Source organism: Hemitrygon akajei, chromosome 11, assembly GCF_048418815.1.
Source record: "Hemitrygon akajei chromosome 11, sHemAka1.3, whole genome shotgun sequence".
Taxonomy (NCBI): Eukaryota; Metazoa; Chordata; class Chondrichthyes; order Myliobatiformes; family Dasyatidae; genus Hemitrygon; species Hemitrygon akajei.
The window spans coordinates 143,613,921-143,638,740 of NC_133134.1; the positions used below are offsets into that span (position 1 = coordinate 143,613,921).

The following is a 24,820-nucleotide window of genomic DNA, read 5'->3' on the forward strand; positions in this document are numbered from 1 at the left end:
AATGCATCCGTCTCCTTTATTATATTGAGGGGTGAAGTTATTTATAAATTGTTTGGCCAGTTATTTGACCTCCTTATGTTGATGTAGACGTCGATTTCCGATTAGTTCGTTCTGCCCAAATGAAACAAGTATATTCATAACGACATGTAAGGAAAAACAAATATTTAAATTTATCCATATTTAGTATCAGTAACGCTTATTTCATTTAATATTAATTTTGATTATTCTTTTTAAATTATATTTTGCCATCAAAGAGAAACTTTGCACACAGTAGAAGCTGGGTGAAACCTAGCGTTCCAGTATTTCAGATTTTCAGCTGTTTTTAGTTAAATTTGCTTTCACTTTGCTGGTACCCACAAGCAGAATGTTAGTTGATGCTGAAATCAGCTGCGCCAGCAAACCGAAACCTTTCCTTCCTTAACATCTTAAAGAATTGCAATATTTCCCAGAACTGCAATAAACTAGTTCGTACGTTTACTTTTAAAAAAGGGAAATAAACTGACTTCGAGGGTGCACTAAACCGAGTGTAGGGCGTGGGTGATGCAAGCTTTACGCGAGGAAGTGCGGACACACCACAAGCTGTTGCGGTCTGGCAGCAGGCAACCCCTCACCCTGTTCTTTCTCTCTCTCTCTCTCTCCCTCTCTCTCTGTGACGCGGAGCCGTACCAATTGCGAGTAAGTCCATAGAGTTGAGGCGCATGCGCAGCGGCTTCGTGCCAGCTGCCCTGGGTATCGATCCGAGACTAAAAAAAAACGGATTGTGCTTCAGTAAAAGAAACGAGTGATACGCCGAATTTTAATGAAAAATCCGTGAGTATTATCCTCATGGTTGTTCGCTGATCTGTTCGGGTGTGTTTTCTGGAGGGGACTTTTGCACACACAGTGTAAGAGATGTATGTGCTGCATAAGTCTTCCTTTTGTCGTGCGGCTCAATCCACTCAATAGTAGCAGCAAGTAATCTGTTCAGGCGTCTGTTTGACCAGTTACAAAAATAATACTTAAAAGGAAAAGCCGAGCGCGGTGTTGTAGTGAACCTTTACCAGTTTCCTGATGATGTTGTGCTTCATGTAACGTTTCTTGTGCTTTGTAACCTGGCATCGTGAAATGTTGAAGGCTCGGCGTGTGCAGTTGCTCTGTGTTCCTGGACTGTAACAGCACCAATTTTTGGTTTGAAAATCGCGGCCATTTGCCATTCGCTCTATTTTTTTTTGCCCTCAGTTTTCTCAGTTTGACAACTGAAATTGACAAATCGGCGTTGTGTCAAGTTACAGGGTTCAAGTTAAAGGGGGGGACGCATCGGATTTCTGAGTTGCCGCACTTTGCATGCTTGAAGCTTTCTCCTCCCTGTTGCTTCTTGCTGCCGGAGTCCCACGAGCCTCCCGCACCCGAGGCTGCAGGCAGATGTAGGGAGGCGCATCCCCCCGCTCCTCTGGTTGTTGCTCGGCGTGAGGCACCGGGTGCTTCCCACAACTGTAGACCTGCGCGGCGAGCCCCGCATCTGTCAAAAGAGCCCGCGTCTCCCATCTGTGACCCCAGCTCCGTGTGAGGGAGTCCGCACCTCCTGCACCTGTGGCGAATGGCCGGTGTGGAGGTCCCTGCGTGCCTCCCGCATCTGTTGTCCCAGCTCGGTGTCAGCGACCCGGCGCCTCCCGCAGCTGTCAACATACGGTGCCTTCCGTACCTGTGAGACCCTGCGCGCCTCCCGCATGTATGGATGCGGGTCGATGTCGGGAACCTCGGCTGCAGGTCGGGATGCAGACCACCCTCAGTAGACCCTTTTCGTCGCCTTTGCACCGGGTTCCGCAACTTAACGCGTTGGAGTATATTCGCACTACATGTTCAATCTCTCGGATCGCGTGCTCCGCTTGCATGCCGAGCGACATGTCACAGGAGCGTTTTGAAGTGTCCATTTATAATCCAAATCGTCCCATGCTTGCTGCCCTAAAACGCTTTTTCCTTCATTTGCTGAATGTTGTGGAAAATGAGATTAATATATGCCAGCTAAAATATTATGCCTCGTAGGTAGAAAGATGCACGATAAGAATAGTGTTTTATAGAGGTGAAAATCTCAATAGAAATTATAGTTTTTCACTTAGATGCTGTAAAGATCCAACGCAAATTTATGATACAACAAATTCCTGTAGTATCGACTCTTCTGTTTAGACAATCCGTCAAAATTGAGCATGAATGGTTTTTATACCAGTTCTGAGATGACCACCTGTGGGGGAATTTCTTTAGGAATGGCGATCACTGCACATCAGCTTTTAGAGGTCTGTTCTGAGAAGACCCTGATCTTCATTTGGGCCTCCTAGTTATTGAACCAATAAGGAGATTGGAGACCAGTCTTTGCAGATGAGCAAATAGAAACAGGCACTTAATTTTGTCCACATCTTTTACTTGGCACTTTGATTTCTTCTCTCTTTGACCCCTCATTCCCCCCATGTCCTTGTTAGAATAACTGCCATCTTCAGCCGTCTGCCCAGAAGCTCCTTAAGCTTCCTTCCCATTATTCACTCTCAGCACCTACACTGAGCTCTCAGTGATCCTACCATCAGCCCACCCTGCCCCCACCGACCAGCTACTGGCTGCTCACTCTGCTCACTGCTGCCATTCTCACACCCCACCCATTGCATACTCATAACTACTATCTTCATAAAGCCTGTGACCTAGCCTACAACCCCAGAGCTTTCCTGTGAACAGGAGAATTTTCATTTGCCCATCCAGTGCAGCCATTGATTGGTAGACTCCTGTCTCCTGGTGTTCCATGGTTGGATGGTGAGTCCAGGGTGCTAATTTGCCAGCTTGAGCTGTTTTAAATACACATTCAACATTTACTTGAGAACACTCTTGTAACTAGTTATTGCATCTGATTGTACAATATGGGCTGTCATCAAGCATTCCCAAAAGGTATATGCCATGCGTTGTATCTCTTTTCGGGATTACTGTTGGTATGATTGCTTCTTAATTGAATTTAAATTATAAATGCTCGCAATGTGATGATGAGATGAAGAGAAATAAATTGCAGATAATGATTACTTTGCTCACCTTGGTGGGGTCTTAACACAGTGTCTATGGAGTGGATGTTTTCTTTTGCTTGAAAATCTTAGTGCTGAACTGGCTTCGTGATTGTGGGCTCACTTCCTGGGACTCTGCAGTTTGTGTTCGGTGTATTATATGTTTACTTTTTAATTGGTTGTATGATTTGTTCTTTTATAGCACATTAGATGTTTGTTAGTCTTTGTTGTGTGAGATTTTCTTGGATTCTGTTGTGTTTCTTTGTTTTGTGGCTGCCTGCGAAAAAGTGTATCTCGAGGTTGTATACTGTATGCATACTTCAATAATAAATTTTGAACTTTGCAAATCTAGAAATAGTGGTCACTGTTTAAAATCAAGAGGTCGCCTTTTCAAATTGCTGAGACACAGTTTTCTCTTGAGGGTCATGAGTCTGTAGAACTGCTCCTTCAATGTCAACGGAAGCAGTGGTTTTGTGTAGTTTTGAGGCAGGGTTAGATAGATTCTTGATAAGCCACAGGGTGAAAGGTTATCCAACATAGGTTCAGTTTTGAGGTTGTAGTCTGATCAGTTATGATGTTAATGAAAGGTAAAAATCAAAAACAAACTGCTGATAATACCAGTCTGAAAAAAAAAACAGAAAATGCTGGAAACATTCAACAATTCAGGCAGCATCTGTGGAAAGAGAATTAGATTTACTATTTTAGGTTGCAGATATTTCATCTGCACTGGGAAAGGGTGTTGCATTTGGCATTCACAATGTTATCCCCCACACTGGAGAAACAAAATGCAGATTAGCAGACTACTTTGTGGAACACCTTCGCTCAGTCTGCAGTTTCCATTTACTTGTCACTTTAGTTTTACATTCCACCAGCACTCTGATCGATCTTACATCTGGGCACATCAGATCCTTTGTGGTTCATTTTCAAAAACAACTCCCTCTGTTAGTATTAAATTGGTCATTTCTGCCATAGGTCAGCCAGCTATCACTGAACTAGCAACTACGTTGTGAAACCTGCAATTTTCATTTGAAATATTGAATTGTTTTTGCAATTGAACAAAGAAGATCCCTTCATATTATCTTTGAGGAAAAAGTAGGGTTATCTCACGTATTGGACAACAGTGAGAAATGCATTAAAATATTGCTGACTGTGGAAGCTTTTTATGTGAAAATTAGTTATTTGTTCCCTACATTGCAATGGTGACTAAGATTCATTAGCTGTTAGATGTTTCAGGTTTTTTTTAGCGTGTCGCTTCAGTCAGCCAGCCATTCTTGTCTGGCGCGTGGTGTCAGGATTAGTCTCCTTTCAGATTAACCGGGTCACGTTATGAACGTTCCTGACTCAACCCTTGTTTTTTTTTACGAGGCCGAGTGGCTAGCTCGACGCTAAACCCAGCATGGATGGAAAGCATGCTCGGGGGTGGCCCGAGTTGGATTTGAACTCGGAGCCTTCACTCCGGAGTCCAGCGCTGATGCCATTGCGTATTAGGTAATCAAATGATATGTAAACAGAAATATGTTTATTTCTTTAGATGTGACAAATCTAGCCTGCAATTTCCAAATGAGTACTCAATATTTGCTAACTTTGTCTTCACTAAAGAAACATTTTCACGAAAAGTTGTTCTACCCTTGTAACCAAAGACGATTATTGTCTCAGAAAAGCAGGTGGGATAACCAGTGTCACATGATGATGTTGGTCAATTCTGTAAGAAGTATTACAGCACTTGGGTGTAACAGCATTATGATGAAAGAGACACCAACTTCTTAAAGGCACTGTTTCCAGAGACATAGGATTTCATTTCCTCTATAAAATATTTTTTGTAAGTAGATTTGTTTTTTTAAAATTTTCTGTCTTGTAAGAACAAAAGATACTGAGAGCATTGAGCAAAATAAAGGAAGTGCTGAGCCAGATATTCTAAGGAAACTGAAATAAAACAAACTGAAAAGATTTTACTATATTAGTTATTTACAATATACAGTGCTCAAAGATTTGTACAAGCCAGCTTCTTCCATATAATGTCCACTGTGTAGACAGAAATGATAGAACAAAGTTAAGAAGTCAATTTTAATATCAATTATCAGTACTTGGAAGTTAAAATATGTCTTTGGAATGAACATATCGGCTAATTTTCTTTAAAAATGTTGAAATACTTGCCTGACTTGTTAAATGTTGCTAGTACTTTTTGTTTGACTTTTCCTTTAGATTTCTAACATTTGCCCTCCTTGTTTTGTATTCACATGATTTCATTTTTTAACCAATTCTTTTCAATTATTAGCTTTTTGCTATCAAATATAATCAATAGTCATGAAATATGTTGTTTTGCAGCTGTACATTGGCAATACATAATAGTAAACAAAACTAAATTACTCTAACAAGAAATAAATAGTGGAGTAGTGTATATGGGTTAATTTCCCATTCAGACATCTGGTGTGGGAAGGGAAGAAGCCGTTGCTGAAATGTTGAGTGTGTGTGCAATGAAAAGAGAGCATGTCCTGGGTGGTAAGGATGCGTAATAATGGATGCCACCTTTTCTGAGGCATCGCCTTTTGAAGGTGTCCTTGATGTTGTGGAGACTACTGCCCATGATAGAGCTGGCATTGGCAGTGTGAAGACAAAAATGGATCTGTTTATCATTTCAGATGTATAATCCATCCTGTTAAATCACTTGCACAATTTCTCCAACATTAAATTTTATGTTTGATTGCACAATTTGAGTTGCAGCAGCATTGGTCTCACTAGTAGATTGTGTAATACCTAAACCCCTCCATTGCTTATTTCTGATTAATCAGAGGGCTTGTTCATCTGAAGAACAATTGATGTTATAAGAATTCATTCTAGTATTGCAAGAAATCAGAACTTGTTGCATCTGATTAATATTGATTTTATATTAATATTGATTGATATAATTATATCACTTCACTTTCAAGTTTTAATATTTTTGGTAACTTACTGATTTAAAATGAATAACAAAACCACTTACGATATAAATCTCCCCTATATCCACTGCTCCCTGCACTACTACATACTGGTCATCTTTCCTTTATCCCCCACCTCACTCCCCTCCCCCCCCTACCCTAGCTCAGAGCTGCAGGATCTCAACCTGAGATACTGACACATCCCTTTCATTTCCACGGATGCTGCCTGATCTCTTGAGTTTTTCTTGCAGTTTAGTTTTTGTTCCATTTATAGCATAACTTTGCTGGAGTGAACTTCACATTGCTTTATTACTTCAGCTCTGTCGATATTTTCTCAACTAAAAGTTCTCACCAAACATTCAACTTAATGCTACCTTGAAGTAGTTATTATTTTCTAAAGCATTCTATAGAAATATGAGGTTAATTATTTAAAATAAACATCTACATAGTTCTTGGTTATATTTTTGGTACCATTCATTTGCAAACTTAAAGTCATATTACCTGCTAAAATGAAGTATTAATATCTCACTGTTGTCACTGATTTCACATCTCAATAACATGCAATAACAAATCAGTCAGAAAAATGTTAGCTAAAGAAAGTAACAAGTTTCAGTTTGAAACTTAGGTTGCTTTTACAAGAGTATTGAGATTGAGAGCCTTTTAAGGCTCAGAGTGAACCTTGGGAATTTAAATTATAACTATGAAATGTGGGACAAAGAAAGAGATGCACAATTCTCTGATGTTGTAGGGTCTTAGAGAGATTATAGAAATGGGAAAATGGGAATTGGTTTATTATTGTCACATGCAGTACATCAAGGTGGTACAAAGGAAAAGAGTAATTCAATGCAGAATGTAGAGAATATAAAGTGCAATGCAGGTAGACAATAAGTGCAAACCCAAGAAGAGGTATATTGTGAGATCAAGAGTCCATCCTGTTGTACCAGAGTGCCATTTAATTTTCTTACAACAGCGATATAGAAGCTGTCCTTGGGCCTGGTGGTAAATGCTTTCATGTATCTTCTGCCCAAGGGAGGGAGGAAGAACAGCGAATTCCCAGGGTGTGAGGATTTTCTTAATTAGTTTGTCTGCCTTTCCGAGGAAGCAAGAAGTATAGATATAGATATCAGGAAATTACTATAATAGATGGATGAACATTTTGAATTGAGAATTTGGTGCAGCCAGAAGCTAATATAAATTATGGGCAGTTAGTGCAGGATATGGCACTGACCAGATTTTTGGTTGGGCTGAAGTTTACAGAGATTGGACTTATAATCATATAATTATTAGAAGTTCTCTAAACAGTAGACTAGATTAATTTACTTGTCACTGTATCAGTTTTAATTGTTTCTTTCAGAAATACAGTGCAGTATTGATACTTTTGTAACAAGAGTGCAAAACAATTTCACAACTATTTATACAACACACACAAAATGCTGATAGAACACAGCAGGCCAGGCAGCATCTATAGTGAGAAGCGCTGTCGATGTTTTCCCCCTCCCCCCACTACTTTCAAATCTCTTACTATCTTTCCTTTCGGTTAGCCCTGACGAAGGGTCTCGGCCCGAAACGTCAACAGCGCTTCTCCCTATAGATACTGCCTGGCCTGCTGTGTTCTACCAGCATTTTGTGTGTGTTGTTTGAATTTCCAGCATCTGCAGATTTCCTCGTGTTTGCTCACAACTATTTATTATTTGTTTGTGATTTTGATCCAGCTTATTGGATGAATTTAGCATTTTTCATTGTAAATGCTCAATTTATTGCAAAATGCTACACTGTTTAAAAGAGCAGTGCTTGATTTTGTTTTGATTTTAGCTGCCCAGTTGCAATTCAAAGTCAACACAGATGATATACTGATTGTGAATTGTTGTGTTAACCTATTTATATTGGTTTTGTTGTTTACACAAACAAGATAAACACCTTGAAATACAAAAAAATAAAGTGAATTAGCACAGAATTTAGTAAGTACTTTGGGAGAAATGAAAAAACACTAATTTCAATGTCCAGATAAAACTGACCACAAAACATCTAGTAGTTTTATTTAGAGCCAAAATTGTAGAATTACAAGTTATTATGAATAGCAGCAAGAATCATTCGTTGTTGCCTGTGAGGACTTTGTACATTCTCTTTGTGGTGGTGTGGGCTTCCTCTGGGTGCTTCGCTTTCCTCCCACAGTCTAAAGATGTCTCATTTGGTAGGTTTATTGTCTGTTGTAAATGATCCCGTGATTAGGCTAGGGTTAAATGGGTTGGGGGAGTTGTTGGGTAGCACAGCTCAAAGGGTTGGAAGGACCTATTCTATGCTGTATCTCAATAAATAAATAAAAAACTTGCACTTATACAAAAAGATTAAAGCAGAAAATAACCCAAAGTGAGTTTGCAAAGGGATAGCATTTAATCATGGTCTGCAAGTGCATGAGACCCAGACTGAATGTGGTGGGTAAAGATGCAACTGCTCATGATGGAATGGTTGAAAGTGAATCTATTGACAGAAAATTTAGAGGATCAGCAAGTCATAATGGAGTACAAAAAGAGGTTGGTGCAAACTTCAGGCAACACCAGAAGTCAAAATTGAAACCATGTGACTGGATTTTTGAGACAATTGCTCTGGTAGCATTCACACCATGGAACTTGAAAGACCATATATAAAGGTATAAAGAAATACTAGTGGGTGCAGATTATCAATAGATCTCAACACCAATGTCTGTGTTCATGGTAAAGATGTGTGGTCATCTCAGATGTACATTAAGTTATTTTAACTCCATTCACATTAATTCTTATTCACACACTGATTTGTCTGATCTTGGCTTTTCCACTAAGAGGATAATTGCTCAGTAGTTTATTATTGTTGTATGCACTGAGATACAGTAAAAATTGTTTTACATGTTGTCCATACAGATAATTTCAAAATAGAGGTTTTTAAAAAAGTTACCAGGAAAATTGTTGAAGACAGAGCAGTGGATGTTGAATAGATGGACTTCAGCAAGGCATTTGACAAGGTCCCATGTGGGAGGTTGGTCAAGTAGGTACAGTCGCTTGACGTTCAAGATGAGGTACTAAATTGAATTAGGCTTTGGTTTTGTGGAAGAAGCCAGGGAGTGGAGGCCTTTAACTAGTGGACTGCTGCGCGGATCAGTGCTGAATCCATTGTTGTTGTTTGTTATCTATATCAATGACCTGGATAAGAATGTGGTTAACTGGATTAGCAGATTTGCAGATGACACCAAGATTGGGGGTGTAATGGACATCGAGGAAGGCTATCATTGCTTGCAGCACAATCTGGACCAACTGGAAAAATGAGCTGAAAAATGGCAGATAGAATTTAATGCTGACGCATGTGAAGTGTTGCACTGGCAAAACCAACCTGGGTACACAGTGAATGGTAGGGCACTGAGGAGTGTGGTAGAACAAAGGGATCTGGGAATATAGGTCCATAATTCATTGAAAGTGAATAGGGTTGATAAGGTTGTAAACAAAGGCACATTGGCCTTCGTAAATTGAGTACAGGAGATAAGATGTTTCGTTAAAGTTGTATAAGATGTTGATGATGTCTAATTTGGAGTATTGTGTGTAGTCTTGCTCACCTGCCTATAGGAAAGACGTAAATAAGATTGAAAGCATACAGAGGAGATTTAAAAGGATGTTGCTGGGTCTGGGGGACCTGAGTTACATAGAAAGATTGAATAGGATGGGACTTTATTCCTTGGAACATAGAAGATTGAGAGGAGAATTGATGGAGGTAAACAAAATTTGGGGGCTTGGGGGTTCAGCTCGTGGATAACAACCCAGACTGGTTGAACGAAAATGCTACAGAAACAGCAATGAACAATCCTCCTACATCTGTGTGTGACAGTATTCCTGAGGCGCTACCCGGGACTTGCATGACTGACAGTAAACTGAGAGAAAGCTACTGATGCAAGGAAGGAAGCCGTAAATGTCACCAGAGATGGAGTGCCTTCATTTCTGCTCTAAGTGGCAGCAGCGTAATGGGCAGAAGAAGGATACAAAGTTATGAGAGGTTTGAAATCGTGAAACTTTATTTCATGTCATCAGCAAATGTGGAAATTTTATACTAATTCCAGCCACTGTTCCACTGTTGAAGGTTAGATTTCAAGCTGCTGCAGCTGGAGATACTTCCTCGTCAAGTGTTTACATCTTCCCACATGGCACAGGATGGACATGTCATTTTATTGAGCTGCTCTGCTATGCTTTACCTTCACAGACAGCTTTACAGAATAGAAATTCGTCAAAAAATGAGCTCCAGCTACTCTGAAAGCCACATCACTTTCAGGTTAGGGTTGATGTTGAGTATCTGCTACTGACTTGGTTCGGCATTGTTCCAATTTATCAAAGCTCCTGTTTTTCCACCAAAAACACGGTTTGAGGATTGTGCCCTCAGATAATCATTGTGCTCAAACCACAAACCATATTTCTTATCCCCTCTTGATTATAGACACTCAGCAATTTCTTGGGGGGGGGGGGGGGGGTGGTGTGTGTGTGTGTGTGTGTGTGTGTGTGTGTGTGTGTGTGTGTGTGTGTGTGTGTGTGTGTGTGTGTGTGTGTGTGTGTGTGTGTGTGTGTGTGTGTGTGTGTGTGTGTATATATATAGAGGAGGAACAGAAGATACTCCTGCAGACAGAATCCTGGCAGATTCTCCTTCTTGATCCACATTACCTATTAAGTTGGGTTTCATGGTGGCACTCAGGTTTCCATGACTAAATCTTTCTCTTCCTCTGTATTGTTGAACCCACACATAAGGCAAATGCAATGCTCGCATTCATTTCAAGAGGACTAAAATATAAAAGGAAGGATGTAATGCTACCAACACACACAAAATGCTAGAGGAACTCAGCAGGCCTAGCAGCATCTATGGAAAAAAATACAGTCAATGTTTCGGGCCATTACTGCAAGTTTGTGAAATCACTCTTCAAAGGATATAACACTGAAGCTTTATAAGGTATTGGTCAAACCACATTTGGAGTATTATTAGCAGTTTTGGGCTCCAAATCCAATAAAAGATGTGCTGCTAGTACTGGAGAGGCTATTAACAGCAGAATCGGGCTTGTTTGGCCTATTGAGTATGCTCTGCCATTCCATTATGCTGATCTATCATCCTTCTCAACCCCTTTCTCCTGCCTTCTCCCTGTAACCTTTGACACCCTAACTAATCAAGAACCTATCAATCTTCGCTAAAAGCAGGTCCAGAAGAGGTATGTAAGAATGATGCTGGGAATGAAAGGGTTAACATGTGTGAAGTGTTTGATGGCTCTGGGCCTGTACTCACTGGAGTTTAGAAGAACAAGAGGTGATTTCATTGAAACTCAGCAAATATTGAAAGGTCTCTATAGAATGGGCTTAAAGAGGATATTTCCAGTAGTGGGAGAGTCTGGGTCCAGAGAACACAGCCTCAATATATAAGCACGTGCCTTTGGAATGGAGAAGGTACCATTAGTGATATCCATAAAATGCCCTAAATTCACTGGAAAGATAAGCTAACCAACATTAGTTCTCTATACCAAACCTCAATCCCTGCTTTTGAGGTCTTAGTTGTGCTCAGTTAGTTTTGTTTTATTGTTAATGTTAATTGTTAATGTGCCTGACTCTAAACTTCTGGGGACACGTTCCATTCCAAGTTCTGTTGAAGAGAATATCATGCAGATGTCTTAAATGATTATAGGATGTGCCCAAAGTGTTCTTGATAAAAATGCAGCTCCCCATTAACTCTGAGGGATCTCAGGACAAAAATCAGCTGAAGTTGAGAACTGCAGGAGTCTAGATAAAGGCCTGACGCAAATTAGTCCATAGATAGGACAAACAGCAGTATTCTTTTGTGTTGACACTTTGGGTTACCATACTACTTGTGTCATCTTGGTTCATGAGATGTTATAATGAAATCCTACATGTTATGAGTAAAAGAGATATAATGTCTTGTAAGACAGATGGAACACAAAAACAGACTTAAGCTTTTGTCAGTGGAGATAAAGGGTGGTTGCCAGTACCAGTGAGTATTGTTTCTTGACACTAAGCAATGATCTGGAAGTTGTGTATCCAGTCAGCTTGTAACTGTGGCTTTTGTGGTCTCAAATGGTGGAGTGTTTGCTGTTCTTGCACCCAGTCTGGGAATGGTGACCTGCCTTCTCTGAAAAGCATCAGACGGTTATGATACTAACAAATATACAGGAGGGATTTCCCGTCAGAGGAGGAGTAATACTTTTATGGTGAAGGAGTAAAATGCAAGCTTCACTGCATGTGTAATTACGGTAAGACTGGGTATCAATATGGTCATGGACAATGAGCTATGCTGTCAATAACAAAAAGACATCTCAGCGACTTCTATGAATAGTTCCTCAATTGAACAAAGTTATCAGAGGTATAAGAGTCCTTAAGGTAGCAGATTAGATTGAAGAGTAGTGGTATTTTCAGTTGATTTTAATTTTCATTTCCGTTCCTTTCTTTCTCCCTCTGCACAATCAGCCACAATGATGTTTTGAAGTGGTGAAAATTGCCTTTTGCCTGAGGTTGAATGCTAAAACTTCAGGTACCTTGTGGTTGAGCAACTAGAACCGGTAGGCTCTCTTGGTCATGTAAACAGTGAGCACATCAGAAATCTTGATCATCTTACAACTTCTGCTTCCCAATCAAATCAGGTCTGCCACAATCAATAATTACATCCTGTTCGGTCAGCACACTGCTTTTCAGTATTCCTGTCTTAATTAGACATGCTTACACTTTTGGGTTGAGTCACATATTATGATCTTGAATGGATAGAATATTGAGTGTACTTGGATGAGCTTTGGTACTCTTCCCAATGAGTAGAGCAACGTTTGCAATACTGTGGTCAGACTGACAATTGGTAATTGTTGTACTAGTGAATATGGAGGGTCTAATACTCGAGTGACAACCAGCTACAGTCTTGATTTCAGTGGGCATTGCCCCAATATGGAAGGTGTAGGCAACGGGTTCTTTTATGAAATAGACGAGAAAATCTGCAGATGCTGGAAATCCGAACAACACATACAAAAATATCAATGATCAATTAACCAAGATCTAAAGTTTTAGGTCGAGACTCTTTATCAGGATAGAGAAGAAGAAACAGTCGACATTTTGGGCCAAGATCTTCCCGGAATGTCAACTGTATACTTATTTCCATAGATGCTGCCTGGCCTGCTGAGTTCCTCCAGCATTTTGTGTGTGTTCCTTCTATAACATGATTGGCCTTACCATAAGATGGATTGTGATTTGCAAACTCCCAAGCTTAGTCAGAAACTCACTGTAATTCATTGCTGTTCAGTTCAGAATGGGTTGAGAGTGCAGTCAATTGATTACCAAAGGATTATATGTAAATTAATCAAAAGTTGTTTCTTAAACCACCCTTCGTCCGCACTGTTGATGTATTTACATTAGTGGCCTCTTCGGTGAAATGATAATACTTATACAACTGATGACTGAATTAGCCAATTGTTTCCATGCGCCCTTTTTTAAACCTGGGCAAACTGAACAGCTGTGTCTGTATGCTCTGTTCTCAGACAATTGGATGTAATATTTCACATGTGATCCTGTTGAAAATGTGGCTGCAGAAGGCATGGACCTAATATGATGATTGATATACTGAAGATAAACACAGAGCTTGTTTGTGTCATCCATCTCGGAAGTAATTACTCAGGCTTTGTGCACATGGCTTCAAAATCAAAACAGAAATCTTTAGAAGTAATTTGGCAAGATGTGTTCAGTGCAAACCTGAAGAATGACTTGATCTAAGCAGTGAAAACGTTGGTTTGAAAAAGCGATGGCATTCTACACATTCCACAACAAGAAAGATATGTCAGCCGGGCCATAATGAGTCTAATTCCACTACTGAGACTCTATCATTCCTAGGGATAATTGTCACAAAAATCAGACACTGCTCATCTAGCTGTTAAAAATGTGATTCGGCACACAGAATTATATTCAGCCATAGGATAGGTAATAAAGCTAAAACAGATAGCTACTGTACTAATAGCTAATATCATGTTGATCTGACTTTTGAATTGTTGAATGTCCTGTTCTTGTTTCTCATTTAGCTCATGCTTCTCAAAGATCATTAACTTTAGAACTTGCTTAATTGATCATTGATACTCTTGTTTTTGGTTTTCAATTAGTACTGCCACCTCTTCCAATCAACATGTCTCACATTAAGCTAATATTTTATGTCTAAACTTCTACATAAGAACAGAAGAAATAGAAGCAGGTGTAAGCCAATTGGCTCCTGATTTTTTTTTAATCTCAGTGCCACTGTTCTGCACTATCCTCATTACCCTTGATTCCTTTAATATCTAAAAAAAAGTTCATATTGAATATAGTAAGTAACTAATCCTCCATACCTTCCTCTTGCTATGTACTGGGTGTTTTTCTTTGAGTTTAGAAGGAGGAATGATTTCAGTGCAACATATAAAACTCTACCAGCTTTTCACAGTTTAGGTGCAGAGATGAGATTTCCTCTGGGTGGTTTGATTACAACCAGGAGTTTCAATCTGAAAGAATGCTAGACCGAACTTACTTTATGAATGAGCCAGCGTGATTTTCTCTGATGTTTCTCTTGTGATTGCAAGGCTCTGTCAGACATTGATAATGTAAGGTGCCTGTTTCCCTTGTTTGGTGGAAGGCAGGTGACATGGGAGCTGCGTAGCTTTGGTTGTAGAGAGGACTAGGCCTCAAGCCACGGGCTTGCCTGCTGCTGCAGTCCAGGTGAGGAGATGCCGGAGGCAGTGCTCAGTTGGAGACTGGCCTCCCCATCAGAGCTGCCCTTCCGTGTTTGATCGGTGAAATGGATTGGGTGTGTCTGTGCACTGCCGGTACACTGTACCATCAATTTGTAAGACATGTTGACAGGGTCTTGGATTGTATATGTGTTTTTTTTTGTGTGACTATGTTGTTTTGCTCGCTATTCTGAATGTGCTGTGCATGTTTTGTGCCTTGGCCCCAGAGGAATGCCATTTCATTCGACTGTATCTATGTATAGTTGAATGATAATTAAACTTGAATTTGATTCGATTTGAATGAGAAGAACCTGGAGATTAGTGAATTCTCTATCAAATTTGCTTTTGCCGGCTCATTCGTGAAGTAAATTCCAAACAGGAAAACATTGATTTTTGGATATTCACAGAGTAAGTGTCACTACAGTCAGATATGGCGAGAGACACTGAAGCAGGTCAGCAGTTCACAGATTTAATGTGAACAGACTTAGAGGGAAAAGAAAACAATAAACACTAGGCCAAACAGGGCCGTTAACTAAAACTCTCAAACAGGAAATGAAGCGGACACTGAGGCTGAAAGGAATAACTAAATATAAAACGAATACTGCTAGTCTTCAGAGTCAGTTGACTCAACAGTCCAATTTCCTCAGGCAAGGCTGAATGCAAGCAGGCAGCGAAGCTATGCTTTGCTCAACGCGAAGCATTGCTGTGCTTTGCTCAAGTCTCAACAAGGACTACAACAAAAAGAATGGAATTAAATATCATCACATTGAAATAATAATTGGCTGACACATGCATATTCACGAGCGCAATTGCCGTATCTATGGTGCTGCTGAATCCGTGGTTGTGACAATAAGTAGTAGTCAAAAGTGGCACTGGTAAAAATATAATAATGATCATAGTTTATGGGAAGCCAGATATGAGGAATCAAATGGATTATTCTTGCCTCTTTTCCTTACGTTCTCATATACTATGTAAGTCAACTGTGAGACCAGGTGACTGACCTGTGGCAGGAAGTCCTAGATTGTTGTTATTCATGCAAAGATATTTGCAAGGATTTCTGGACCAATATTATTTGAAAAGTGTGGATGGGGAAAAAAAACGATCTCACTTGTTAACCACATGTTTCTTTGTATTATTAATTATATAACAACATTGTTAGATCTTGCATATATCTAATGGCATTTTAACTTGTGCATGGTTATTGTAGAATGTGTTGTGATTATCTTATTCCCTTAAGAATTTCCTTGATCTAAAAAAAGCATTTGACACCATTGACCATAAATTATTATTAACAAAATTAGAAAGATATGGTATTAGACGGGTGGCACATGACTGGTTAAGTACCGTAGTTATTTGGAAGACAGGTATCAGTATGTACATATAAACAACTCAAATTCAAAACTTTTGAGGGTAACTTGTGGGGTTCCACAAGGTTCAGTGCTTGGTCCATTACTGTTCATTTTGTGTACAAATGATATATGTATGGTTTCTCAGACATTAAAATGTATATTATTTGCTGATGATACAACTATATTTTGCAGTGGGGAACATCTGAAACAACTTTTGGATACAGTGGAGAAAGAACTAAAAATTATAAAGAAATGGTTTGATATTAACAAATTATCACTGAATCTAAGTAAAACTAACTTCATAATATTTGGAAACTGTGTACCAAACTCATATAATAAACAATAAATGATGTTGAAATTGATAAGGTATCTGAAACAAAATTTTTAGGAGTGGTAATAGAGAATACATTAAGCTGGAAACCACATAAATTATGTCAAAGCAAAATTGTCAAAATCTATTGCAATACTCTACAAAGCACAAGATTTTTAAAATCAGGAATCTTTGTATACATTATACTGTTCACTTATAGCCCCATACATGACCTACTGTGTAGAGGTATGGGAAAATACATACAAAACAAATACAAACTCGATTTTTCTACTCTCGAAGAAAGCCATACAAATTGTAAATAAGACAAGTTATTATGAGCCAACCAATCCACTATTTATTCAACTAAACATGTTAAAATTCAGAGATTTTGTAGATTTTAAAATAATTCAAATTATGTATAAAGTAAAAAATGGACAGTTACCACAAAGTATCCAAAGATTGTTTCAAATGAGAGAAAGTCAACATGATTTGAGAGGAACATGTATATTTCAAAAACAAAGGTTAAAAACAAATGTAAAAAAAATCATTGTATTTCAGTCAGAGGGGTGAATCTATGGAACAGTTGTAATGAGAATTTAAAAACATGCACCACACTTAACAAATTTAAAATATTATTTAAAAGAAATTTAATGAAAAAATATAAAATACATGATTTAATATGAATGGGAGCAATGTAAATGATACTTGGAATTGGATTTTGTGTTAAAAGATTAAGAAATTTTTTGTTTTGTTGTGATGATTGACGCCAAATATGTTTTTGTATAAGTAAGAGGGAGGGGTAGGCATAATAAGCTGTAGCTTCAGCCGACACCATTTCGGTCTGTTTTAAATATTTTTATTATTTAATTTTGTCTTATGAAATCATTGTTGAAAATTATGCTTTTTGTTATGTTTGTACTGACCGAAATAAATAAAAATTTCATTCTCATTCATTCATTCAATACTAGTGGGTAAGTAAGTACGTCTGTACCTAAATTCAACTATAAATATGTAGTGTTCTAAAATGCTTAAGTAATTTCCTTTCAAAACACATTAGCTTGGCAAATACTGTACTGGTTGCCAATGAAACATTTTTTATCCTATTTATTGCAGAAACAGGCTCTTTGGTCCATCATGTTTATAACAACTATGAAGAACCTATCTTTAGATTCAGTGTCATATGTTGGGTATTCTATAGTAAGAATGATCAATACACAGGCTGTATGCAGACAAAGCCCTATCTTCACACAATCGTGCTAAATGGGTTAGATTCAGGGCGCAGGTCAAATGATTCAAAAGTGGGCATCCATGTATTGTTGTGGATTGTTGGCACTGTGGATTTTTCTCAATTATGATTTTTAACCAAGTACTCTTGATATATCCCTTTTGCAACCGTCCCCTCAAAGGTAGCAAAACAAAAAAACTGGGCATTAACTTCAGGAAAGGTAGTGGTATACATGTTTCTGTTTATACCAACAGTGATGAGGTCAACAGGGTTGAGAGCATCAAGTCCATATAAGTGAACATCACGAATAGCCTGTCCTGATCTAACCACGTATACACCATGGCCAAACCCACCAGTGCCTCTACTTCCTTAGGAGGCTAAAGAAATTTGGCATTTCCCTTTTGACTCTCAGTATTTTTTTATTAATGCACCCTAGAAATGATCCTATCTGGATGCATTGCAGCTTAGTATGGCCACTGCACTGTCCGAGACAGCAGAGAGTTGTGGACACAGCTCAGCACATCTCAAAAACCAATCTCTCCTCCACGAACTCTGTCTGTACTTCTTAACTGCCGTGGTAAAGCAGCCAGCATAATCCAGGACCTCACCTGCCTAGAGCATTCTCTATTCTCCACCCTCCCATTGGGAAGACGATACAAAAATCTGAAAGCAGGATCTGCAAGGCTCAAGGACAGCTTCTATCCCAATGTTAAAAAACTACTGAACGGTACCCTAGTATGATAAGATTCTACTTTGTTATGACCTTCTACCTTAGTGTCTACCTGCACTGTACTTTATAACTGTAACACCTTCTTCTGCATTCTGTTACTGTTTTACCTTATACTACGTCAGTATATTGTTGTACTGAATTGATTTGTATGAGCAGCATGCAATGTAACTTGTTCACTGTACTTAGTGACATGTGGTAATAATAAACTAAAGCAGTGTGTTCCTACATCAAAAATAGTTTTTTGATCTAGCCTTTGTATTTCACAAAATGATTTTCCAGTCTGTCTTTTCTACAACACCATATGGATGCCAAATTTGCATGTCATAGATAGGGCAAAGCAGTCCTGCCATTTCCAGTTGTAATTGGCAGCGGAGGGTTATGAGGGAAAGGAGTTTCCATCACTACTGATAGCAGAATTTATGTCTGAATGCACATGAAGTATTTAAACCCATTTTTTCCAGCAAAGGTGAATGGATGAACAACAATGTCCATTCCCATGACCCTCGCCAGCTGTCAGCTGACTTGTTTCGCTGCACCTAATGTAAAGAAATAGCTGAGAACAATAAAGTCTATGGAATCGGAAAACATTCTGGCTCTAAGGCACTGATGGTTTAAGACTAATCATGTTATTAGTCAAATTGTTCCAGTGAGTGCATCTACTTGATGACAAAATGGGAAATGACCCACTTGGTCCATAAAATGTAAGATAAAACCCAACCTCTGCCTACTTAAAACCAAGCATCAGGCTACTTACAATTCTCAGTAAATTGTAGAAAGGAGTGTTGGCATTGTTAATAACTAGCTTAGTCATGAATTAGGGTTCTAAATTATGTCTATCTATGGGAAAATATCCTGTGGTTATTGAGTAGGGACACCCAGATCTCTCAGAAAACCAACATTTAATCGCCCAACAAGATAACAACTTGCTCTCCTTCACCTCTCCTATCCCACTACCTACATACATTCTCTAATAATTGTAATACATCTGGCATTTCTTTTTCATAATTTGTTGGATTATTGTGGACATAGTGCCTGGCGATTAAAAAGGAAGTTGCTTTAAACCCTCCTGCCGAAGGTTTTTGACCTGAAATGCCAACTGTGCTTTTTTCCATAGATACTACCTGCTGAGTTCCTCCAGCATTTCGTGTGTGTTGCTCACAGTTCCAGCATCTGCTGATTTTCTCTTGTTTTTAAAAAGTATTTAATCTGTAAAGGAACTGGAGGATTAAGTACTGATGTGAAATTCCATATTGGCCTACTGGAGAGCACAGAGCAAGTGTATATTAAGGCAAAATTAAAATGAGAGTAAACTATGAACTGGAAACACTTTTTCAGCTCAAAATAAATGCAGATATTTTTGTTGTTTTTCTTCTGTCATTAATGATGCCACATTATTGCAATGTAACAGTCAGTCTGGACTGTATGGTATGACAAAGTATTAATTATAATTTTGTTGATTTGAGTGAGAAAGAACAAAACAGTTGTTTTTTTGAAATACTTTGCCCAGGTGTTGCACAGCAACCAAATGCATCAACTCTTTCAAATAAATCAGAGAGAGGGAGAGGAAGAGGGGGAGAGAAGAGAGAGAGAACAGATATCTTGACAAATAATACATAGGATGCCGCCAATTTTTTTTCTCTAATTTGAAGAGAGTGCTGATTTACTGATGATTTTGATGTTACTGCACAGTAAGAGCGATAACAATAAATTGGACAAATATATGATTTATTTTTTAAGAAAGTAATTATTAATTGTTATTATTACTTAAAGATTCCCACCCACTTCAGCGAGTTTGTCGCAAAAGAAGTCTATCTTGCTTGAAAAGCAAAAATAATTGCTTAACTTTAAACAACAAGTGTGTTTGATATAAGATAGTCTTCTTGATCTGAAATTGTATTTCAGCACAGTGCTTTGTTGATATTATATTTTCTATTAGTTTGCATATGTAGTACAGTTTGGAATGATCACTGTTTTATTTTGAAATAATTAGGCCACATTGGAAAACTCATTTGGTTTTAAAATATAGGTGGCTGGTTGGAACCACAACTTTTGAATTGCTATGTTTTTTTTAATACAGTGGATTCCAGGTAACTGGGACAGATCAGAACCAGTACGTTTGAGCCCAATTAAGTGGCTGCTCCAATTAGTTGAAGTTTCATGGAAATAGATAAAAAGATACAAAAAAGATAATCTGTCATTTACTGAGTAACAAATTTTGTATTTAAATGTATTACAGAGCAAATTAGTTACACCACCAATGCCACTACAGCTCCATAAAACTGTGTTAGTTTGTAGTAGGGATAGTCCGGGCAATTATAGACCAGAGAGCCTTGCGTCTGTGGTGGGAAAGCTGTTGGAAGAGATTCTTAGAGACAGAATCTGTGGGCATTTAGAGAATCATGGTCTGATTAGGGACAGTCAGCATGGTTTTGTGAAGGGCAGATCGTGCCTAACAAGCCTGATAGAGTTCTTTGAGGAGGTGACCAGGCATATAGATGAGGGTAGAGCAGTGGATGCAATCTACATGGATTTTAGTAAGACATTTGACAAGGTTCCACACGGTAGGCTTATTCAGAAAGTCAGAAAGCATGGGATCCAGGGAAGTTTGGCCAGGTGGATTCAGAATTAGCTTGCCTGCAGAAAGCAGAGAGTCGTGGTGGAGGGAGTACATTCGGATTGGAGGGTTGTGACTAGTGGTGTCCCACAAGGATCTGTTCTGGGACCTCTACTTTTTGTGATTTTTATTAACAACCTGGATGTGGGTAGAAGGGTGGGTTGGCAAGTTTGCAGACGACACAAAGGTTAGTGGTGTTGTGGATAGTGTAGAGGATTGTCTAAGATTGTAGAGAGACATTGATAGGATGCAGAAGTGGGCTGAGAAGTGGCAGATGGAGTTCAACCCAGATAAGTGTGAGGTGGTACACTTTGGAAGGACAAACTCCAAGGCAGAATACAAAGTAAATGGCAGGATACTTGGCAGTGTGGAGGAGCAGAGGGCTCTGGGGTTACATGTGCTCAGATCCCTGAAAGTTGCCTCACAGGTAGATAGGATAGTTAAGAAAGCTTATGGGGTGTTAGCTTTCATAAGTCAAGGGATAGAGTTTAAGAGACGCGATGTAATGGTGCAGCTCTATAAAACTCTGGTTAGGCCACACTTGGAGTACTGTGTCCAGTTCTGGTCGTCTCACTATAGGAAGGATGTGGAAGCATTGGAAAGGGTACAGAGGAGATTTACCAGGATGCTGCCTGGTTTAGAGAGTATGGATTATGATCAGAGATTAAGGGAGCTAGGACTTTACTCTCCGGAGAGAAGGAGGATGAGAAGAGACAATATAGAGGTATACAAGATATTAAGAGGAATAGATAGAGTGGACAGCCAGCGCCTCTTCCCCAGGGCACCACTGCTCAATACAAGAGGACATGGCTTTAAGGTAAGGGGTGGAAAGTTCAAGGGAATATTAGAGGAAGGTTTTTCACTCAGAGAGTGGTTGGTGCGTGAAATGCACTGCCGGAGTCAGTGGTGGAGGCAGATACACTAGTGAAATTTAAGAGACTACTGGACAGGTATATGGAGGAATTTAAATTGGAGGGTTATATGGGGGCAGTGTTTAAGAGTTGGCACAGCATAGTGGGCCGAAGGGCCTGTACTGTGCTATATTGTTTTATGTTCTATGTGCTAATAGTTATCGAAGGAGGAGGTTGTTCAAGATATGCTGCCACGTTCTTTCGATTGACTGTAAATGAACAAAATCGGACAGACACCCAGTGCAGATAACAAATTATCTTTTAATATAATGCTTTTGATAATCGCCTCTTTCAAATCTTAGTGTAACATTCAAGATCATTGTTGATACCTTCAAATTATTCATAGTACCTAACTTGTTGAAGTAGTGAAATCATTTTATTTTCGGTCCTGGCCATTTCTGGTATCTCCAAGTGTGAATGCTTGAAACTGCAGTAAGTAAAACAGTTCTGAATTGTCTTACTATTTATTTCTCACCACTATCAGTAGCAAAAATTACTGCTTTTTGAACACAAACACACACTCTGTTCACTCTAAGCATGGTGTTGTGTCTAATGACCACACAAGTGCACATGATTCATGCTAGTTAGAAACTGTTCAGCAAACAGTTTACTGTCCCAATTAAGTGACATAGTGTCCCAAATAAACAATGGGAATCTCAGCTACCTTGATTAATTTTTGTTCTTTAGGAGTGGTTCTAAATAAATGGCTGCCCTAATTAACTGGAATCCAATGTACGTACTTTTTAGAAGCTTATTTGACTTCTCAGCTTGATGGCATTAGTGTTATTAAATCTCACATTTCAGTAATTTAATATTTAAATAAACTTCATTTACACAAAGCACTATTAACCAAGAAGTACTTTTGTAGTCACTGATTGGTCAAAAGGAAATCAACGAGCTAAAAGGCACACAGCAAAATGCCAGAGCAGCCGTGTTTGCTAATGCTTGATTTGTAAGTAAAGATTTCGATAGCCTGTGCTGTATGTTTGCTCATGAAATTTCTCTGTCATCTAAATTGTGAGAGAAATTTGAAAACAAGCTAGTCATGTGTAATGATGATCACCAAACTTAACCCCATTCAGTTCATCGATCCCTTTGGAGTTAAAAATTGCCCTCATCTAGTTTTTGTGTGTCTCCAATCCAGTTGACCCTGAAATGCCCTACCAAGCAAAAGCCTTAATCACTGTGTTAAAAAAGTGAAGCAGCCGAACTGAACAAATGAACCACCTGGCATTCATATAGGCACTGATTTTCGACATGGTGTAATTGCTTCAAGTTTGGTCAATTCCATAGATGTATCAAAAGTCAGTACATTTTGGATGCTGGAACATAAGAAATAGGAGCAGGTCATCTGGCCTGTCTAGCCTGATCCACCATTCAATAAGATCATGGCAGATCTGGCCATGGACTCATCTCCACCCGCCTGCCTTTTCCCCATAACTATAAATTCCCCTACTATGCAAAAATCTATCCAACTGTGTCTTAAATATATTTACTGAGGTAGCCTCCAGTGCTACATTGGGCAAAGAATTCCACAGATTCACCACTCTCTGGGAAAAGCAGTTCCTCCTCATCTCCATCATGAGACTACTCCCCCAGAGCTTGAGGCTATGTCCCCTAGTTCTCGTCTCACCTGTCAGGGGAAACATCTTTCCTGTCTCTATCTTATCTATCCCTTTAATAATTTTTTATGTCTCTATAAGATCTCCTTTCATTCTCCTGAATTCTAGAGAGTGCAGTCCCAGGCAACTCAATGTAGTCTAACCCCCTCATCTCTGGAATCAACCTGGTGAACCTCCTCTGCACTGCTTCCAAAGCCAGTATATCCTTCCTCAAGTAAGGAGAACAGAACTGCACAGAGTACTCCAGGTGTGGCCTCACCAGTACCCTGCACAGTTGCAGCATAACCTCCCTGCTCTTAAATTCAATCCCTCTAGCAATGTAGGCCAACATTTCATTTGCCTGCTGCACCTGCAAACCAACCTTTTGTGATTCATGCACAAGCACTCCTAAGTCCCTCTGCACAGCAGCATATTTCAATTTTTTACTATTTAAATACTATGGAAATATTAAATAAAAGCAGTAAACATTGGTAACACCCAACAGGTCAGGCAGCATCTGAGAAAAAGAGTTGACACTTCGAGTCAAAGACTCCTCATCAAACACAATTGTCACATTCATATAGGGTAACTCTTTAAATTGGGAAAAGTGACTCATAGTAAGTAGCAGGGTACAGAATGTACTCTGAAAGGTAACGTCAATGCCCATCACCAAAAGTGACATAAGCTATAAGACCATAAGATATAGGAGCAGAATTAGGCCATTTGGCCCATTGAGTCTGCTGTGTCATTCAATCACGACTGATCCTTTTTCCTACTCCTCAGCCCCACTCCCCAGCCTTCTCCCTGGAACATTTGATGCTCCTCTATCCTGATGCTATAAATGGATGCCCCTCTATCCTGATGCTTTAAATAGATGTTCCTCTATCCTGAGGCTGTTTCCTCTTGTTCTAGACTCCCCCACCATGGGAAACATCTTTTCCATATCTACTCTGTCTAGGCCTTTCAACATTCGAAAGGTTTCAATGAGATCCCTTCTCATCCTTCTAAATTGCAGCAAGTACAGACCCAGAGATATCAAATGTTCTTTGTATGATAACCCTTTCATTCCTGGAATCATATTTGCAAACCTCCTCTGAACCCTCTCCAATGCCAGTACATCTTTTCTTGGATGAGAAGCACAAACTTTTCACAATACTCAAGGTGAGGCCTCACCAGTGTCTCATAAAGCCTCACATCCCTGCACTTGTATTCCAGACCTCAGGAAATGAATGCTATCTTTGCATTAGCCTTCCTTACCACCAATTGTATCTTCAAGTTAACTGTTAGGGTGTTCTGCACAAGGACTCCCACGTCTCTTTGCATCTCACATTTATTGGATTTTCTCCCTATTTAGAAAATAGGCTGTACATTTATTTCTTCTACCAAAGTGCATGACCATGCATCTTCCAACATTGTATTT

General features: G+C 39.2%; 1 protein-coding gene across 4 annotated transcripts in view; it reads left to right on the plus strand.

Annotated features, from left to right (window-relative positions):
• The first annotated feature begins 641 nt into the window (after nt 1–641).
• Nucleotides 642–24,820, plus strand: part of LOC140736096 (regulator of G-protein signaling 20-like) — a 120,926-nt gene continuing 96,747 nt past the window's right edge. Inside the window, exon 1 of one of the 4 annotated variants that reach the window (XM_073061858.1) lies at nt 642–675. Coding sequence is in view for 1 of the 4 variants with exons in the window: in XM_073061854.1 (XP_072917955.1) it covers nt 2,773–2,775 (3 nt within the window). In the remaining 3 variants the exon portion in view is untranslated. The other 3 variants (XM_073061855.1, XM_073061854.1, XM_073061856.1) reach the window with 3 other exon arrangements.